Source organism: Pyrus communis, chromosome 11 (genome assembly GCF_041283825.1).
Source record: "Pyrus communis isolate YQ-2024b chromosome 11, ASM4128382v1, whole genome shotgun sequence".
Taxonomy (NCBI): domain Eukaryota; kingdom Viridiplantae; phylum Streptophyta; class Magnoliopsida; order Rosales; family Rosaceae; genus Pyrus; species Pyrus communis.
The window spans coordinates 24,746,794-24,764,780 of NC_142575.1; the positions used below are offsets into that span (position 1 = coordinate 24,746,794).

At 37.2% G+C, this 17,987-nt stretch overlaps 1 protein-coding gene across 1 annotated transcript; it reads left to right on the forward strand.

The window, feature by feature from the left end:
* Positions 1-369: 369 nt before the first annotated feature.
* Positions 370-4,940, forward strand: LOC137743820 (uncharacterized). Its single transcript, XM_088680315.1, has 7 exons — positions 370-504; positions 905-1,047; positions 3,617-3,714; positions 3,784-3,882; positions 3,975-4,061; positions 4,299-4,403; positions 4,498-4,940. The coding sequence occupies exons 2-7, from the start codon at positions 939-941 to the stop codon at positions 4,879-4,881; spliced, it is 882 nt and encodes a 293-aa protein (XP_088536441.1). The 5' UTR covers positions 370-504; positions 905-938; the 3' UTR covers positions 4,882-4,940.
* Positions 4,941-17,987: the final 13,047 nt, after the last annotated feature.

The window sequence follows — 17,987 nt, forward strand, 5'->3', positions numbered from 1 at the left end:
TCCGTCCCGTCCCGTCTGCATACCAAACGATACCCTAAGGATCCCACGGAGCAAACTTAGCAAAACATCCCATCCGTCCATTTTTGATCTTGGGGCCAGAAATAAATTTAAATTATTAAAAATTCTCGTGCAAAACAAAACAAGGTAAAAATGAAAGAACGAGATGTTTTGCTTAGATTGCTCTGCAGGTTGGAATCCGGAGATAATCCCAGTTATTTCTTCAACACGTTATTTGGGACCCACCGACGTGGGACTCCTCTCTTTCAACCCGCAGTTTCCTGGCTCTTTCTTCCTTTTAGTTTTTTTAAAAAAAAAATTCTTTTTTTTTTCTCGGAAACTTTAGTTTTGGAAACTATATATAGGGCCTTTAACATCTAATTTATCGCATGAACTAAGAAGATTTCTTATTTATTTCACTTCTACCTGGAAGTGAAGAAGTGAAGAAGGTCCATAGACTTCTTTCTTTCATCAGCTCCCTCTGCTTGCTCTCTTCTTTTCCTTCCGGTATCTCTCTCTCTTGCTCTTTTCTCTCTTTTTAAAGGGAATTTTTACGAAAAGTTTTCGTACGGTTCATTTTAACGAAAAATCATATTTTAACATTAAAAATTAATCTTGGTGCTATTTACTTTACTTTTTATCTTGTTTTTACGTTAAAACTTCAAAGTATTTAAATCATTTTCATTATTTTTTTATTTTTTTATTTTTTATTTTTTAAAAGAGGGACAGGCTTTCTCTTATTGATGTTCAACTGGCTAAAAATGGTTCTTGAAATTGTATTTTAGAATTAGGGTTCTTGATTTAGAGAGAAAGGTCTATAATTTCTTTCCTACATTTCACATATATGTAAATAGTATCCCCTGCTGTAAATATTAAAAGCTTAATAAGAACCCTGCTTCTGTTTCAGTTGAGTTGAGTAGTTGGTGCGTGAAGCAAGCAAAATGTGTCTTCAACAACCCATATCACGCAGCAAGTCACTGTATCATCACTTTCAGCTATCCCAATCTCCGCGAGTGACGCAACGCTGCCGTTCTTTTCCCCCCTATTCAGGTTTCTCTGAGCCTTTTGTTCTGTTGGAAAAGCTCAACATTATTGGATAAACAGCTTACTCTTTCATTAGCATAAAAATGGATTTGTTTTTCTTTCTGTTGGTTCTTGAATCTTTGGGGCCTAAATAAAAAGGTTCTGTAGAATACACTTGCAAATTTGAGGAGGAATTCAATTTGTATTTTACTTTGTTTTTACTGGTGTAGGTTATTCCTTTGATTGAACACGGTGGAGCTTATTATTTGTAGTCTGATCTGAACTGTTCAGACCCATGCCTGCAAGGTCGTTGTGCATGATACTGGCAATTTCCGTTAGATTAACCAAATGCTATATATGGAGAAAAGGAGGGGAGATGTTTATATGGTGTTCATTGAGTTAGAGAAAACATGATCCTTTTTTGTATGTTTTTGCCTTTAGTCCTTTTTTGTATGTTTTTGCCTTTAGGAGAGAAAGGAGTTCCTGCCTAACTAGCTAGTTTGTGGATACAAGTCGGGTGTGTATGACGGCCTGGGTGGTGATCGGTGCCTTTGTACTTTTGCCTTGGTTAAGGACGAGTATTAATTTAAACTACATGTTAACAAAATTCTTTTTTCAATTAAAAGACAATGAAAATACAATTTAGTCTTTTAAAAAAAAAAAAAACACAAAAAGACAATTCAGTCTGATATCACATAATAAAATCACGAGTACTAATGTAATCTTCTCTCTCTCTCCCACACATTTTCCCGAAAAGCAAAAAAACTGCTTCACACACACGGTGTGTGGGCTTAGACTAGTATATAAGGTTATCTCCAACTAAAACCAACTTCAATGGTGGGCTAAAAATCAAATTACCTTTCAAAATTTCCCCCCAATCGCACTCCAACCCAAGGGGAAATTTTGGGCTAAATGCTAAATGCTAAACTAATGTCAAATTCCCCCCAAAATTTAGCCCAGAAATCGGAGTGAACTTCACCCAATATTTATCAAAATTTAAATTTTTTTAGATTAAAATGTTCATAAAATTAATTTACGATAGTCTACATATTTATTTATTTATTTTTTTAAATTCAATTTAACAAAAAAAAAAAAGCCAAAGTTCATTATTTAATAATCCCGGGCTAAAATTTTAGGCTAGAACGATTGGAGTAAAAAAGCTGTTTCTGGGCTAAAAGATAAATTTTCCAAGCTAAAAAATTTAGCTTTTAGCCCAACCATTAGAGATGGTCTAAAGGGTACAAAGGGTTGAAAATAGCTCGAAAATCATCTTTGACCAAAGGCCAAGCCAAATGGCTCATGGGCTCCACTGGACAAAAAAGGTTCAAGGGGTCAACATTAAACAACATTAAATAATAACATTAAACAACATAAAAAAAATATTTTACAACATGAAAATTATTGACAATTCATAACATAAATTTATTGAGGTAATTTAATTTAAGTAACCATAGTAATTCAATTAAAATAATAAATTATGTTTGCCTCTATGACCCTTTGACCCTCGGTTGGAGATGATTTCTTTTCACAAGACTATGTTTGGCCTTTGGCCCTCTGACCTCTCGGTTGGAGATAGTAAGAAATATGGTCTTGCATTGTTCATTAAAATATTAATTTCTTAGAAGGTCAGATGGTTAAAACGAGTCTTTTGGCCCAACTTTAGTTGGAGATGGCCTAAGAGATGAATTGGTGAAGCCGAAGTGTTAAGTTACAGTTAGGGACGACTAGACTAGTTTAGAATCTTAAGTGTTAGGTTAAGCAAGACAAAAGAGATTATATTGATTATTTACGTAATTTTAGGAAAACTAATGATTAGAGAAGAGGGCACAGTAAAAGATTGATGACCAGATAATCCTTCAGAATGATCTTTTTTTTGTACGTAAAAGTTTAATTATTCATAATGGACAAGTGATATAAATAGAATGTTAAAAAAAAATCAGAGTGCGAAATACGTAATTGGTGATTGCGTTTTTGGTCTGCTGTATGACTTTAACTTTCCTTCTAAGAGCATCGTGTAGACAAAGGGAAAAGGAAAAAATGTATTATATTGACATATAGATGTTACTTGTCTTATTCCTCCAGATAAAGTACTTTATTGTAAATAGAGACATATGACCCTATTTTGCCTATAATATTGTGAGTAGGCAAAATTGCCTACTTTATAGATATAGTCAAACTTTGCCTACTCAATTGCATACTCCATTAAAGATGCTCTAGGTTGGAGAATATGTTTCACAAGACGACTGTAAGGTCAAAGTGGATATATGGTGCTAATAAAGGCAAGGGAAAAATATCGTGGATAGGGTTGTGAAAACGAACACTCTTTATCAAAGATTGTGAAAAAAAAAAGCATGCCACAAAATAGTGCTGAATGGAAGAAAAGGTGCAAATTAGTCTGGGATTGATGCTGATCCGTTTAGCATTCGTACTTGCAAAAAGAGAATTTCAGATAGCTGATAATTTACTTTGGTGCAGAATTCCCTTACCAAAGGCGTTTAATTTTTCTCAAAAGTGGTCTATTTATTATGGGCTTAGTTAGATGGTCAAACTCCATTTTTGAATGATTTTTATTCATTATTTCGTTTTGATTTTTCAGGATTTGATCGCTTGTACACCTATGAGAACCCCAGCAGGTCATCTTTGGTTACGGAAGGTTCCCATGATGACAACAACAACTCTGCATCGCACCAGGTGGTAAGTTTATTAATCCTAATCATGGTGAACACATCTTCTAAATTTCACCTCACCATTTAACATATACAATTTCGGGTCTGTGATGGTACCAACTCCAGTGAACCGCGTCCACTCAGCGTGAGTCCCCGTGCTTGCACTGACAATGATAAGCTGGGAAATAGGGCAGTGGTAGTAGTAAAAACTGATAACCATTATTAAACCATCTACACTTCTCGTATTGTATTGCAAGTTTGTAACTAAAAACTTACTTTCATTTTCAGGGCTCTGATGTTTTCATTCCAAGTAGGTCATCTTTACATTGCACTGGTCCTCATGCTGATGGTGACCATCAGGAGCAAGACAATGTGGTAAGGAAAGATATTAAAACCCATGACCATAATTAAACCAAAAATTATAACTTTGACATATTGGCTTGCAATATTTTTAAAACTTCAGTTGAATTGATTTTCTCAGGGCTCTGATGAATTCAACCCCAGCGACTCGCTTTTACCTGTCTCCTTTGTTTTTCTTCACTATTTACGTGTGATTTTGTTCTTTTCTAATAGTAAGCTTATAGATAGTAATAGGGCTCATAAAGTTCATAGCTGCAGGCTTGTGTTGGTTCAAATCCCAGCGAGGATGTTGCAATTAGCGTTGGTGATCTGTACGGTGAAAACACTGTTTTCGTCCAAGCACATAGCAGGCCAAGAGTAATGATTTAACTGATCATACTTGTTGAACCAGCATTTTTTCAAAAATCTCTTGTGAGCTGGTTCATTTGAAATTATTATAACTTCCTTGTAGGTTACTCCATCAGGGTGCATCTTTATTCTCAATAGCATCGGATTAGAAATATTGTCGGCCGGTTTTGATCAGGTTTCCTCCCCACGCAAGCCTCTTTATGCACTAATCAGTTTGTTGTTGGCTATTGTCGGTGTGGTTACTTGCATCTGGGAGCTCATTCACGGTCAAATGAAGGAGAAGGGTAAAGATGCATCTTCAAATAGCATGTTTTATCGTTCGTTGCCTGACATCTTTGGATTGGGTCTTGCTGTAATTCAATGTGTTTGCTCGGCAGAGCAGTATTATTTCCACCATCAGCAAACTGGTAATCCCATGAGACTGTCCCCCGTGGCTCTCTATTTCTATGTTTGTTTGGTGGTTTTAAAGTACAATTGGAGGGTGTAATCGATTTGAATTTCAGAATATTTTAAATGACATTTTATAAAGTGACTAATTATTAAACATTTTAATGGATTCTATAATTCCATATAGATTTGTATGTATTTCTGTTATAGATTTACTTGTATGGCCTTATTTCATGAATTGCGTAGGATTTGCCTTAAACGGATATCCTTGTAGTTTGTCTTAATCAATCCGGAAGATCTGAAAATAAATTAAAAAGAGAGGTTAGAAATAGAACTTGATAAACACAAATTCCCGACGATAAAAATTGAAATAGATCGAAAAGACATGCCACCTGAGGTGGGGAGGCAGCAGGAATCAGATCTCTACATTGAGCATCGATATTCTTCCATGGAACATGGTAAGCAATTTTATACCTTTCATGATTAAGAGCTCAAATGCCTTCTCTGGTTATCTCTCTTGTCACCAGGGCTCTCGATCGAGGTTCCCCTGCCTTGAATTCGAGACTTTGGCAGAGCATTGGAGCTGCAACTTGGAAATAGGTAGGGAGAGAGGATATTCCAAAGTAATAAGGGAGAAATGAGCAGCTTCCTCCCTCTTTCCTCGCTCTTCCCCTCCGCCTGCAACACGGGATTTGGAATACTTTATTACACCTCCAGTTTCCTCCCTCTTTCTGGGAAGGTTCGTATAACTTCTGCTGGCAACTTCGTCAGAGTGGATCCTGTTACTCGCTAACCTTGGCCTAGAGATTCTGTCGGCTGCTTGTGATCAGGTTTCCTCCCCACGTAAGCCTCGGTATGCACTAATTGGTAAGCTATTGGCAATTGTGGCCATACTTGCTTGCATCTGGGAGCTCGTTCACAATGGTATAAAGGAAAGAGTTGTATTGAGGAGGGGGAAAGTTATGGTGCTTTTATTATCCACCTCCAAATAACATGCTTTATGGTACATTCCCTGAAATTTTTGGATTAGTTCTTGCCATTGTTCAATGCATTTGCTCGGCAGTGCAGTATTATTACCTCTGTCGGCATGCTACTAATCCTATAAAACTGTCCCCTTTTCCTGTTGTATTCTTTTTCGGTTTGGTTGATTTAAAATTAGTTAAGACTCAGAGGTACACCGTTGATGACACCCTTGAGAATGGTGCTTAACCAAAGACAGACTAGATTTGAGTGAACACAAAAATGATTCTCAAAGAATAAGATCGACCAGCGGAAGGTTTTCTTAGCAGGGAAGCATGCCTTGAAGTTGTCACCTTTAACGTATAACGAAAGCTCATATATAGCTTCTTTGTAGAAATAGAAGATCCCTGTTCAATAGATTATCAAGTTTGTTTATGTTTAGCGGAAGGCTTTGAATTCTACAATTGTCCAATCACATCCTAGTCCTACAAAATGAGATGATTGCCATGGAGATTTTATGAAATACAAGTAAGTTCGACTCATGAATAGTGAGTTTGATGCTAATTTATTATGCCGGCCCATTGTTTGGCTTAGCCTAAATCCCTCATCCATTTAATGTAAAGTATGTATATGAAAAAAATGAGCCTGTATCTGTAACATATAGAACTCTTCTTCTTCCCGAAATTTAGGAAATTCATAAACCAGTCTTACTGATAGTTCCACATCTGTACCACTCTAGTAAGTAAATGAAGTCGCAAATAAATACATGATATTCGGGTATTTCACATCTCTTGAGGAATAAAGTATGTGCTCAAAATTGTTAATAAAGTCATTATGTATGCCATTCAATGGTGAAGCGCTGATACCATTTCTTCTCTACCCATTTTTGTAGGCTTCAACGATGTTATAACAGAAACAACATTTTATATTAGATAGAACATAGTTTGGACCTGATCATAACATTAACATGGAAAATATAAGCAGAGCATCCGAACTCATCCTGTACACTCATCTAGGAAGTACTGAATCTTACAGTGTCAATTATTTCAGATATCACAATCTAATGCCTCTTCTTTGTCTAAATCGATCGTAATGTTCTATGATACCATATCAAATTATTTGCTGCGTAAATTTGCTGGTTAAATTAAGAGCCATCCTAGTTGCAGCATTGAAGAATCACTATGCTTATAATTATGGATACGAAAAAATTTCTCTACTGTAAATATAAATGTGTCAATAATGCAAAAATCTTAACAAATATAGTTCGCTGGTTCCTCTACTGATTGTTACTGTGTAATCTCTTGCGTAGGTGCTCCAGAGCTTTCAGTATAAGCAGGTTATTTTGGACGTGAAATTGCAGGGTATGATATCCAGACTCAATGTTGAGATATGTAATGCAGATTCGTCTTGTCAACAATGCCATTACTTACTGTTTCTGCCGACGTTCGTAGGACCTGCTATTTGACTGCAAAGGAAGTATTCTGAATGGATTGTGCTGATCTATTATTGGCTTTACCGCGATGCTTTAGCTGAACGTGAGATTCTGATTCTTTCTCTTGAATTTTTCTGCTTGTCAATGTGGAGGGATAATCAATACTGATTTTTCTATGCTTTACGATTTTATGTGTTCTTCCATTTGTTAGGGTCCACATGAGACTTCATCTTCTTTTCAATTGTCTTACCTCTGTTTAAGTTGTTAGAATAATTGGATGAGTTGTGTATTTGGGGGTTAAAATCTGTTGTTTTCACCTGCTGTGATTCTATTTTGGTCCCTTTTTTTTCAGATTTTCCCTGTTTGTGTTAGTTTTTTTTTTTTTTTTTGGTGTGGGGGGGGGGGGGGGGGGGGGGGGGGGTGTGGGGGTTGGTGTTTGTGGTGGGGGGTGGGTGGTTTGTGGTCGGGCCATTCAGAAAAAGAGCTTGGAGGTGACATGTGTATTTGAGAATTTCAATTTCTTGGGTTGGTTAGGATGGGTTTTGAGTTTGCAATACTAGGCAGAAGAGTTGTTATAATTCCTACTGTTCATATATGTTATTTCCTTCAATGATTTTGTGGTGACTTTTCTTCACCGTCTTGGTAAATGAGTTCCTTCTTCTCTTGGTCCTTTATTGTCATGATACTAATATGGATACAAATACGAATTACCACGGAATTCTTTGTTGGCTCCTCATTGCCAAATATATTCAGTTGTGACATCAACTTAGAGTACAAGAAAGAATCTGAACTTTCCAATCTGGAAACATGCAATTTTGCACTGGAACTGGATCAAGAAAGGCTAAAAGATGAATTTGCTTAGGTTCAAGTTTTGACCCATCATCCCGAGTTAACTTACTTTGGGCTATATATATATAAGACCTATTTTGTAAGGCCTCCATGCTAGTTTTTCTGAGAAAAATAGGCACAGAAATGAATTTGCAGAACCTACTTTCAATTAATGATGGGGAAGCTTCTATGCTACAATTTGCATACATAAACATATTAATATAACATTATGTTGTGTGTTTAAATACGGGCTGGGAAGTCTATCAATGTTGAAGATTGGACTGAGTAGGCTTGCGGTTTGTGGCTTATAAATCTTTCCTGATATTCTCATGTATTAGATATAGTTCTATGTTTATTGGATTTGAGATAATCATATGTAAATAAATTTTTATGCTTACAGTTTTATGCATTTGGTTGGTGAAATATTCTTGACTTTTAACTGCATAATTGTCAAAGTACAACCTTAAAACCAATTAACTTCCTCTTGATTTAGAAGTCAGTGACAGTGGGAGGAAATGAGTATACTGTTTAACACTTGGTTGTTGTGGAGTCTTAAATTGTTGAGAATCCTGTTTTGTATATCTGCAGAAATGTCAATACGTACTGTAACGATGACACTAATCCCAGTCTTAAAGAGATTACTAAGTAAAATATTTGTAATCTCTCAAACCATCATCAAGGAGAAGTTAAATTTGATACCCTAATTACTGTTTTTTTCTGTGTCGTCATCTTTGCAAAAGAGGATGGTTTATAGCATTGTTTGTCTGATTGGTTTTGACAGATTTAAGCTTACGAAACTATTGCAGGTTCTAAAAATGTGGGGGAAATACTGGAAGCAAGCGGGGCCAAACTATTTCTCTGTGGTTTAAAACGACTATACTGTACGGATTTTTGTTTTTGTTGTACAATCTTTGCACAATCTTGATTGTAGACGTTAGTTTTGGAGGTGAAATTAGATGTTTGTTAAGTCCATGCAGGTTGGCTGATTTGAAATAATTCAAGAAGCCTACTGAAATCTATGCTAGATGTAAGTTCTATAGAGATACTGTAAGAAATAATCTGATCTTTATCGAAAGAAGAATATGCTCGACTTTAGATAGGTGTAAGTCTAATAATGAGCGCTTTTTTCTGTGAGAGTAGTTACCATTATTTATATTGACAAACAATCCTTTTGATTCTCCTATTAGAATCCTTGTAGGAATCCACATTCTGAGTTTCAATCATATATAAACTAGAACATCCAAACATCTTTCAATAAGACTTTTCTAAACCAATTTAACATCAAACATCTGGCCAAAATACACCTACACTTCTGCACAAATTCTTACAGATACTGCATAAATTTGATATTGGAGATTGAATCCTTAATAGAACAATATAACAATAAAACTAGACAACGTAAAATCAAGAGTTTCAGAACTACAAGTTCTAGACATGAATCGTCTATGTGAGAAGAATAGTGAGATTCAAATGCCCTCAGCTTTCTTCTTTTTTGAATCAAATGACTTCAAATCATGATTTATATTTCTTTTCTATGTAAGAATGATTAATAAGCTCCAGGTTTGGATTTTTTTTATTTTTTATTTTTTATTTTTGGCTTTAATTTCTTGTCTTTCATAGTCATAATTGAGAAATTTCAGGTCCTAGCATGATTCAAATCAAGAACTTAGGTCCTGATATCTTTGATTATAATTATGTAGTAATATACAATATCATGATAGCGTGTGTATAGGACTCAATATACACAAAATAATTTGAATGTGTAATGTACTAATAAAAGTAAGGATGAAGTACCTAAAACTCCCCCAATCTTTTAGTGTCATTCCATATTGGTCTTAATCTTTTTAAACATTTCAAACGGGTATCCATTCTATTAAAAATATCACATACGTTAAATCCCAAAGTGCTTACTTGTCTCCAATGTAAATAGAAGGTCATGGAAGTATGGGCTCCACCAACTAACGGTCACCACTACCCTCTTCAGGTCATCACCTCTAAACCCAACGCATAACCACAAACTTCACCCTACAACTTAAGTTGCTAACATCAAGAAGAAAGCCATGCAGGTTGCTAAAATGGTGTGGACTGCCATGATGTGGTCACCACCATTTTCACTGCCTACAAAGAAAAATTGAAAGCTTTACAAGTCAAGAATCGGTGAATGAGGAAATCACCTAAGCAGAAACAAGCTCCTTGAAACTCTATCTAAATTCTGAACCCTCTTCTTTGTTAGGCGGTTTCTTGACCTTTTCCATTTTATTCATGAATTTGTTTATTTATTTTTTCATCTTCATGTCCTTTCGAAGTTATTTTTACTAGTATTTTAGTGTACAAGTAAGCAAATAAGTGGGATCCATTATTGCCACATGTATATTTAGCGAAAAAAAAAATTAGGACTTAATGGATGTGATATTTTCAATAAGTTGGGTACTTATTTGGAATGTTTAAAAAATTGAGATCAATTTGGAATGTTTAAAAAATTGAGATCAATTTGGAATGATACCAAAAGGTTAGGGAGTTTTAAGTATTTAATCCTAAAAATTATATTATACAAATTCATATACTCTCGTAATTGCAGGTCTGAGTCCAATTAATTTTTAGGACTTCGGATTTTAAGACTCTTATATTATTTCAATTTAGAACTTCCGGTTCTATAGAATTATATATATATATATATATATATATATATATATATATATTTTTTTTTTATCAAAATAAAAAATGTTAAAGCACAAAACCACGAGTACAACCCGTGCCAGTACAATCAAATCTAAAAGCTTCCGTGGCGGATGAAGGAAGACAATATTCCCAGATTAAAGGGTTAACAGCTGATAAACCCTCACGAGCAATAACATCCGCCACAAAGTTCGCTTCCTTAAAAATATGCTTCATGTTGTAGGTCTATTTAACTGAGTTATTATAAGGGAATAGAGAGGGGGAGGCCAACAGCAATAAGAGAGAAAGGAGATAGATTTAATTGTTAGGTGTGTGTTGTATCATCCCACTGTGCCTTTTTTTTATAGTAGTAGTATAGGTTAAATCATTACCCTTTTAGGATTACAACTCTAAAAGGATATTAACAACTAAAGGGAATATTCAAAGATATCCCTAGATACACTAGGATTTACATAATCACATTCCTATTCTAAATATGACCGCAACACTCCCCATTCAGTGTGTAAATACTCAAACAAAACATCGCATCAGATCTTCAGCAGATAAGGTAGAACAGTTGATGAGCTCGTCATCACAACGCGCGAATACGAGTCTCAAATTTAAAGAAAGTACGCAGTGGTAGTAAAACTCACAAAACCTCGCTATGGTAAAATCCAAGGTATGGGGAAAACCCATAGACTAAGGAGAAAAGTGAGAAGTATGCATAATGTCTAAAACAAACGTCAAACAGGACGAAAGTAGTGAGCTTAACAGAGTACGATCATCCCAGGATGGGTGCCTCGTTAAAACCTCGTTAGGTAGCAAAAACCCAGTGGGAAAGTTGCTCCTAATCTTAGGAAAAAAAGTACATTAAGATCAAGTGAGTATGCTTTAGGATACTCCCCCTGAGTTAGACATAACTTCCAAATAAGAGAACCACAATCGATTCAATTCAGATAATTTACACATATCGATTCTTTGGACGAGCTTCTGAAAAGTAAACTTGGGCAATGACTTGGTGAAGAGATCAGCCAGGTTGTCCTGGGAACAGATTTGCTTGACTTCAATGTTCTGATGATGTCGTTGCGGATGAGAATAAAAGAACTTTGGCGCTATATGCTTCGTATTGTCTCCCTTGATGTATCATTTCTTTAACTGCTCGATACATGCTGCATTGTCTTCAAAGATCGTCGTAGGAAGGTCAACAACGGTAGTAAGACCACTAGTGTTTCGAATATGTTCCATGACTGCTCTCAACCAAAAAACACTCACACGATGCTTCATGCAGGGCGAGAATTTCATCATGGTTTGAAGAAGTTGCAACTAGTGTTTGCTTGGTAGACCTCCAAGGTATAACGATGTCTCCAACGGTAAAGACATAACCCGTTTGAGAATGTGCCCTATGTGGGTCAGACAGATATCTAGCATCTGCGTAACCAATAAGACGAGAATCAACCCGAGAACGTGACCTATGAGGGTAGCAACTCTCAAGGATTCATGGGTATAGAACAAGCCCAAATCCGTCATACCTTTGAGGTAGCGAAAAATGTCTTTAACACCATTCTAATGTCTGTGTGTGGGCACATTGTTGTATCTAGCCAAAAGATTAACAACGAAGGATATGTCGGGTCTAGTGCATTGAGCAAAGTACAATAAAGCCCCAATTGCACTTAGGTATGGAACTTCGGGTTCCAAAATCTCTTCCTCATCCTCCTTTGGATGGAATGGATCTCGTTTAGCATCTAGAGTCTGAACGACCATAGGTGTGCTTGAAGACTTCGCTTTATCCTCTTTAAAACATCGCAACACCTTCTGGGTGTATTTCGATTGATGTATTAGGACTCCATCCGAAAAATGCTCGATCTCCAGGCCAAGGAAATATCAAGTTTTTTCCCAAGATCTTTCATCTCAAATTCCGATTTCAGGTAAGTGGCAATTTCCTTAAGCTCTGCGGAAGTTCCAATGAGGTTCATGTCGTCGACATAAACTGCAACAATTGCAAATCTGGAATGTGATTTCTTTATGAACACACATGAGCATAATCTGTTGTTCAAATAACCCTGACTTGTCAATATTCACTTAGACGGTTATACCACATCCGCTCGGATTGTTTTAATCCGTAGAGTGATTTCCTCAATTTAATTGAGAAAGTGTTCCGTGGTCTAGATTCCCATAGAGATATGCAGTTACCACGTCCATAAGCTGCATATTCAGTTTTTTGGAAGCTACCAAACTGATTAGGTAGCAGAACGTTATGACGTCCATTACGGAGGAATACGTCTCCTCGTAATCAATCCTAGGGATCCGAGAGAAGCCTTGCGCTACGAGGCGTGCTTTGTATCGCAATATTTCATTTTTCTCATTACACTTCCTCACAAAAACCCACTTGTAGCCCATGGGCTTCCTATGTGGTGGAGTATGAGTAATAGGTCCAAACACCTTACATTTCAAAAGCGAATCGAGTTTGACCTGGATTGCTTGTTTCCAGTTTAACCAATTCGTTCTACGTTGGCATTCATCAACAAAATATGGTTCAATATCATCGCTAAGCATCAGTAGCTACTGTGCACGCAAATGCATCGTCAATGACCATCTCATTTTGATTCCAAACCTCATCCAATACTGCGTAGTGGACCGAAATCTTGCAATTTTTAGGAGGTCGGGTTGTCTCGTTTAAGACATCACCATAATCTAGAATAACCTCATGCGTTGGAATAGATGAGTAAGGGATGGTCGGATTCAAACTAGGGTCACTAGTTGGTGCCAATTTCCTCTTCCAGGGTTGTGAATCCTTTGAACCAATGGGTCTGCCATGCTTTAGGGTCGGAGTAGATGATTGGCTAGCTGCCAATATACCGGGTTGTGTGGAAGGTGCGTCCTCCCCACCTTCCGGGACGGTCCGACCTTCCTAGGCGGGATTATGATGTACACGGGGTACATCTATCCTTGCAGGTGCGTTTGCACTAGGTATATATGATCTCAAGGTTCTAAAAGATGCTACGCGCTAGTTGGGCGGCCGGCCTAGCGCCTAGGTGGCTAGGTGGATTTAATTAAATCTATTATATTTCATGTAAATAAGTGTCTATTTATACTTAAAATATATATAATTTCATCATAAACTACAAAATATAATGACTTATATAGTATGAACTATTGGAACATAATGAAAACATGGGAAACAAGCATATAATGTGTGTTCATTTAAATATTCAACAAGTCTCTTACAATTTATTGAAAAAAATAAAATGCAAAATGAAAGTTATCTATTTCTGTTTAAGTGAGTCGCAATCTAGGCGGGTCTTGGCAGGCTAGGCGAGTGCCTACATTGTCTAGGCGAGTGCCTCAGTAGGTTTAGGCACCCTTTCTTACTTTTCAAACGCCCAGGCATTAATCGGGGCGTTGACCGGCCGCCTAGCACTTAGGCGGGGCCTAGGCGGCGCTTGGCGGGGATTTTTAGAATAGTGTATGATGTCGTCACCTTTGCTAGATCAGTAAAAGCATCTGGCATACTCTGAGCAATGTTCTGAAGATCTATAATTCGTCGCACCTCAATTTCAAACTGGGTAGTGCGGGGATCTAAACAAGACATAGTGGGAGTATACCACGACAATTTGCGGCGTTCTCCAAGAACGTTAGCATGCTTATCTCCCCCTAATGACGGGAAAACTGTCTCATCAAAGTGACAATTCGCAAAACGTGCGGTAAAGAGATCTCCTGTCAAGGGCTCTAAATAGCGAATCATAACCGACATAGATTCCCATTTTTCTCTAAGGGCCCATTTTGGTATGTAGTGGCGGCGATATTGGTGACATGCTCCGATCCCGATATTCTTCCAATAATAGCATGGGTACGTGCTGACCGATACCAGAGGGTGACGAAGCCATTTAAAACATGCATACCAATAAAAATATGTAATTAGAAAGAGATCTCAACCGCCTTCTCTGGTTGTCCCCTGCAAACACATAGACATGGGCCATGGCTATGGGTCTGGCTTGCTAAAAATGGCGATGGGTTTCATTTGCAGAAAATGGCGATGGGAAATGGGTTTGGAAGCAGCAGAGAAGCTGAGAAGAGAGAAGGCTGTTGCGTTTTTTCCCGAGACGGCGCTATGCTTGCACTCCGTGTTTTCTCACCACTCCCGGTCCCGTCTTCGTTATCAGGTAGTTTCTTACCTTTCTTCATTTTTTGTCCATTGTGTTTATTATTTGGCTATCATTGTTTTTGTTTAGCTGTGTGCCGTGAGACTCACCCATGGACTCCTCTCTCCCCGTGCACCCCTGCAGTTTCTGTTTCCTCGCTCTTTCTTCTTTCTCTTCCATCCGTCTTCAACACGTTATTTTAATTACTTTACTTGCATTTACTGGCACACTTTCTGTGGGTAAATATTTTGTTTTTTAAGAGAGAGAAAGCATGAGAGTGGGACTGGGAGTCTGGGAGTGGAAATTACCTTCTCCAGTTTCCTCGCTCTCTCTTCTCTCTTTTTTTTATCTGCAACTTGTCAATTTTATGATACTCTTTTGATTTAGATTGTGGAATTACCAGGAAATAGACTAAAGATTGAGATAAAGCCTTTTCAATCGACCAAAGGACGTATAATTTAGACTCCAAATTTTACGTCGATATCCTGTCGAAAGTTTCCAGTTCTTGCAGAGGAGAGAACAATATTATTTTGAATTCAAAATTATTCATTTTTTTATCAGATTTTGTATTACCTTAGAATTTCTTGGTAAATACCACGAAAGGTTTCCGCACTCCAACGGCGGGGCATTTTTTTGGCCACTAGAAGGTAGTAGCAACATTCCCCTCTCTTTACACGTAATGAACTCTCGTCATCACTACTGTGGGGATTTTTGTTTGGAAATTATTATTAGCATTCTAAAAATTTTATTTAATATTTTAAATTTTTTTATAATTAGAAAGAAAAATACATTTGTGAAGAGTGTAAATAGAAATTTTTGGAGTGCTAATAACAGTTTCATTTTGTTTTTGTTTTATTTTTAGAAAAGTTTTAAATTTTAAATTCATTAAAATTTAAACTGTATTGAATTATTTTAACTCCTTTTAGTTCAATTGTAATTTTTAAAATTGTTGAAGAACAGTTTATAGTATTTGTAATACTTTCTATTGCCCTCTTCTATATCTATATTTATAAAGCCCGAAAACAAAAATATGTCTCATTCATAATCCCAAATTACCCCCTTTAATTGAAATTTAAAATAAAACAATTTAATAATAACAAAATCAAATTAACAGAACAAAACCACCCACTACATGAACATTGTTCTTTCTTTATTTTAAATTTTGAAAAATAAAATAAAATAATATTATATAAAAAAATTACAATAAGATGTAAAAGAGCAAACCATGAGTAAATGACGTTTTATATATGGAAGAAAGATTGCTATAAACTATAGACGCGTTAACTGATCGGATCAACAGCAAAAGAAATTGCAAGGAAGCTGTTGGAAGACGGAAATGGAGATGGAGCAATATTTGTGTGGTCCTAGTGTCGTCGTTGGAGTAGTGACCCCCACTGACACTGCCAATCACAAGCTTGCTGCTCTTAATGAAAAATCTCTCCTCCCTCCCCGCCCCCCCCCCCCCCCTCTCTCTCTCTCTCTCTCTCTCTCTCCAATCACCACAAGTTGGCTGGAAGGTTCCTTTTTATGAAAGAGATCATGGAAGGTTCCTTTTTATGAAAGAGATCATCTCCTAATATCTTTCACTAAAGTCACATAATCAAGTAATCCAGATCCTTAAAATTTGATTAAACGACAAAATTTAAGGGCCTTGATCACTTGATTAGGTGGCTTTGGTGGAAGAGATTAGGAGAAGATCTCTTCCCTCCTTTTTAATGGAAAAGTATCCATGCCAGATCTTTTTCCTAGGGATCCTAAGGATCTTATGATCTTAACTGTTCATCGTCCGGTCAATTTTCATTAGGTACTATTTATATTTAATTTTAAATTTTAAATTTTAAAATGATTTCTAACTACACGATATATGATGAACGGTCACGATTAAGTAATTCCTATGATCCCCAGGTAAAGGATCTGGTGAAGATCATTTTCCAAATTGCATCTATTCTTTAAATAATTTAAAAATAGATTATAAAATTATTAAAAACTTTACCATTTTGCTTATATATATATATATATTTATAAGGCTAGGCAAATGGGACCTGGACTCGTGGGTTGGGGTGGGTAATTGCAATTCGGGGCGGGTACATATATTGTAAATTCCAAACGGGGCAAAGTGGGGCAAGTCCATTTTATTAGTGGGGCAGGGCGGGTACAAATTTCAGAGAAAACCGGCCCATGGCCCGAACCGTTTCCATCGTTCATTGTAGGGAGATTAAATCTCCACCGTTTATTTCTTAGGTTATGTAGAATTCTCCAGACTTCTAGAGTCCTAAATCCTGACTTCGATCATAGTGGCCTCCAAATCCTAACTCCTTTCGACCTCGATCTCGAATTCTCTTAGCTCTGTCCGCTCAAACGTAGTCGTTGATGGTGTTGTCGTGGTTGTAGTAGTCGAGTTGCTTGTTATCAACCTGCAACGCCGTCGAGTCGTCTCCAGCAGTGCCATCGAGTCGTCGCCAGCAGCGCCCTTGAGTCGTCGGGGGTTAGTCGGTCTCCATGAGCAGCCTCTTTGTTCTTTTCGGGATTCGTCGTTGTCCCAGTCATCTTCGCCTCTCTCAGTTCACAACTTCACTGTTAGCCTCCTCGATGCCGAAATTCACATCCTTGTCTGTCAAATCCAAATCTTTACCACCAATATTCAAATCCACAGAATTGGCTTTCGGCAATACATCTTTAGCCTCCAAAACCCTAGACCCACAAACTGGAGCAGCATCTCTAGCGGAATTGGTTGGAATAGAGGTGGCGGGAGCTAGGGTTTGGGAATTGGGCGGGTGAGAAACAGAAGGATTAGAGTGCGGAGCTGCAAAAAGGATCTTGTCCTCTTCGTCGAGGATGTTAGGATCGATCGAACGGTGGAAAGACTGGGGCGCGACGGAGGATTGGTGGGGTTGAGGTGCAGATGATGACGATGGTTCAGACGATTAGAAGGGTGAAAGAATGTCAGTGTAGAGATCTCCAAATTAGTCGTCGTCTTCCATTAGAAAAGAGGGAGCTTTAGAGAGAGAAAGTGTGTTCTAGAGGGAGAGAAAAGGGAAGAAGAAGGTTTTGATGTCTATACCTTGCTATCGTATGACCCGTAGGAATTGGCTTGTTTCAAAAGGGCTAGGTTAGGTCCGAATCTCATTTTGAAAAATCCAAAACCCGCCCCGTGTTATTTATAAACGGGTTCGGTTTCCTTCAATTTTGTGC

Bases quoted from the DNA above. Each gene is read 5' to 3' on its own strand.
- LOC137743820 (XM_088680315.1), top strand. From the start codon at position 939: ATGTGTCTTCAACAACCCATATCACGCAGCAAGTCACTGTATCATCAC. The intron at 1,048-3,616 runs GTTTCTCTGAGC...TTGATTTTTCAG, and splicing joins TTCTTTTCCCCCCTATTCAG to GATTTGATCGCTTGTACACC. The intron at 3,715-3,783 runs GTAAGTTTATTA...TAACATATACAA, and splicing joins ACTCTGCATCGCACCAGGTG to TTTCGGGTCTGTGATGGTAC.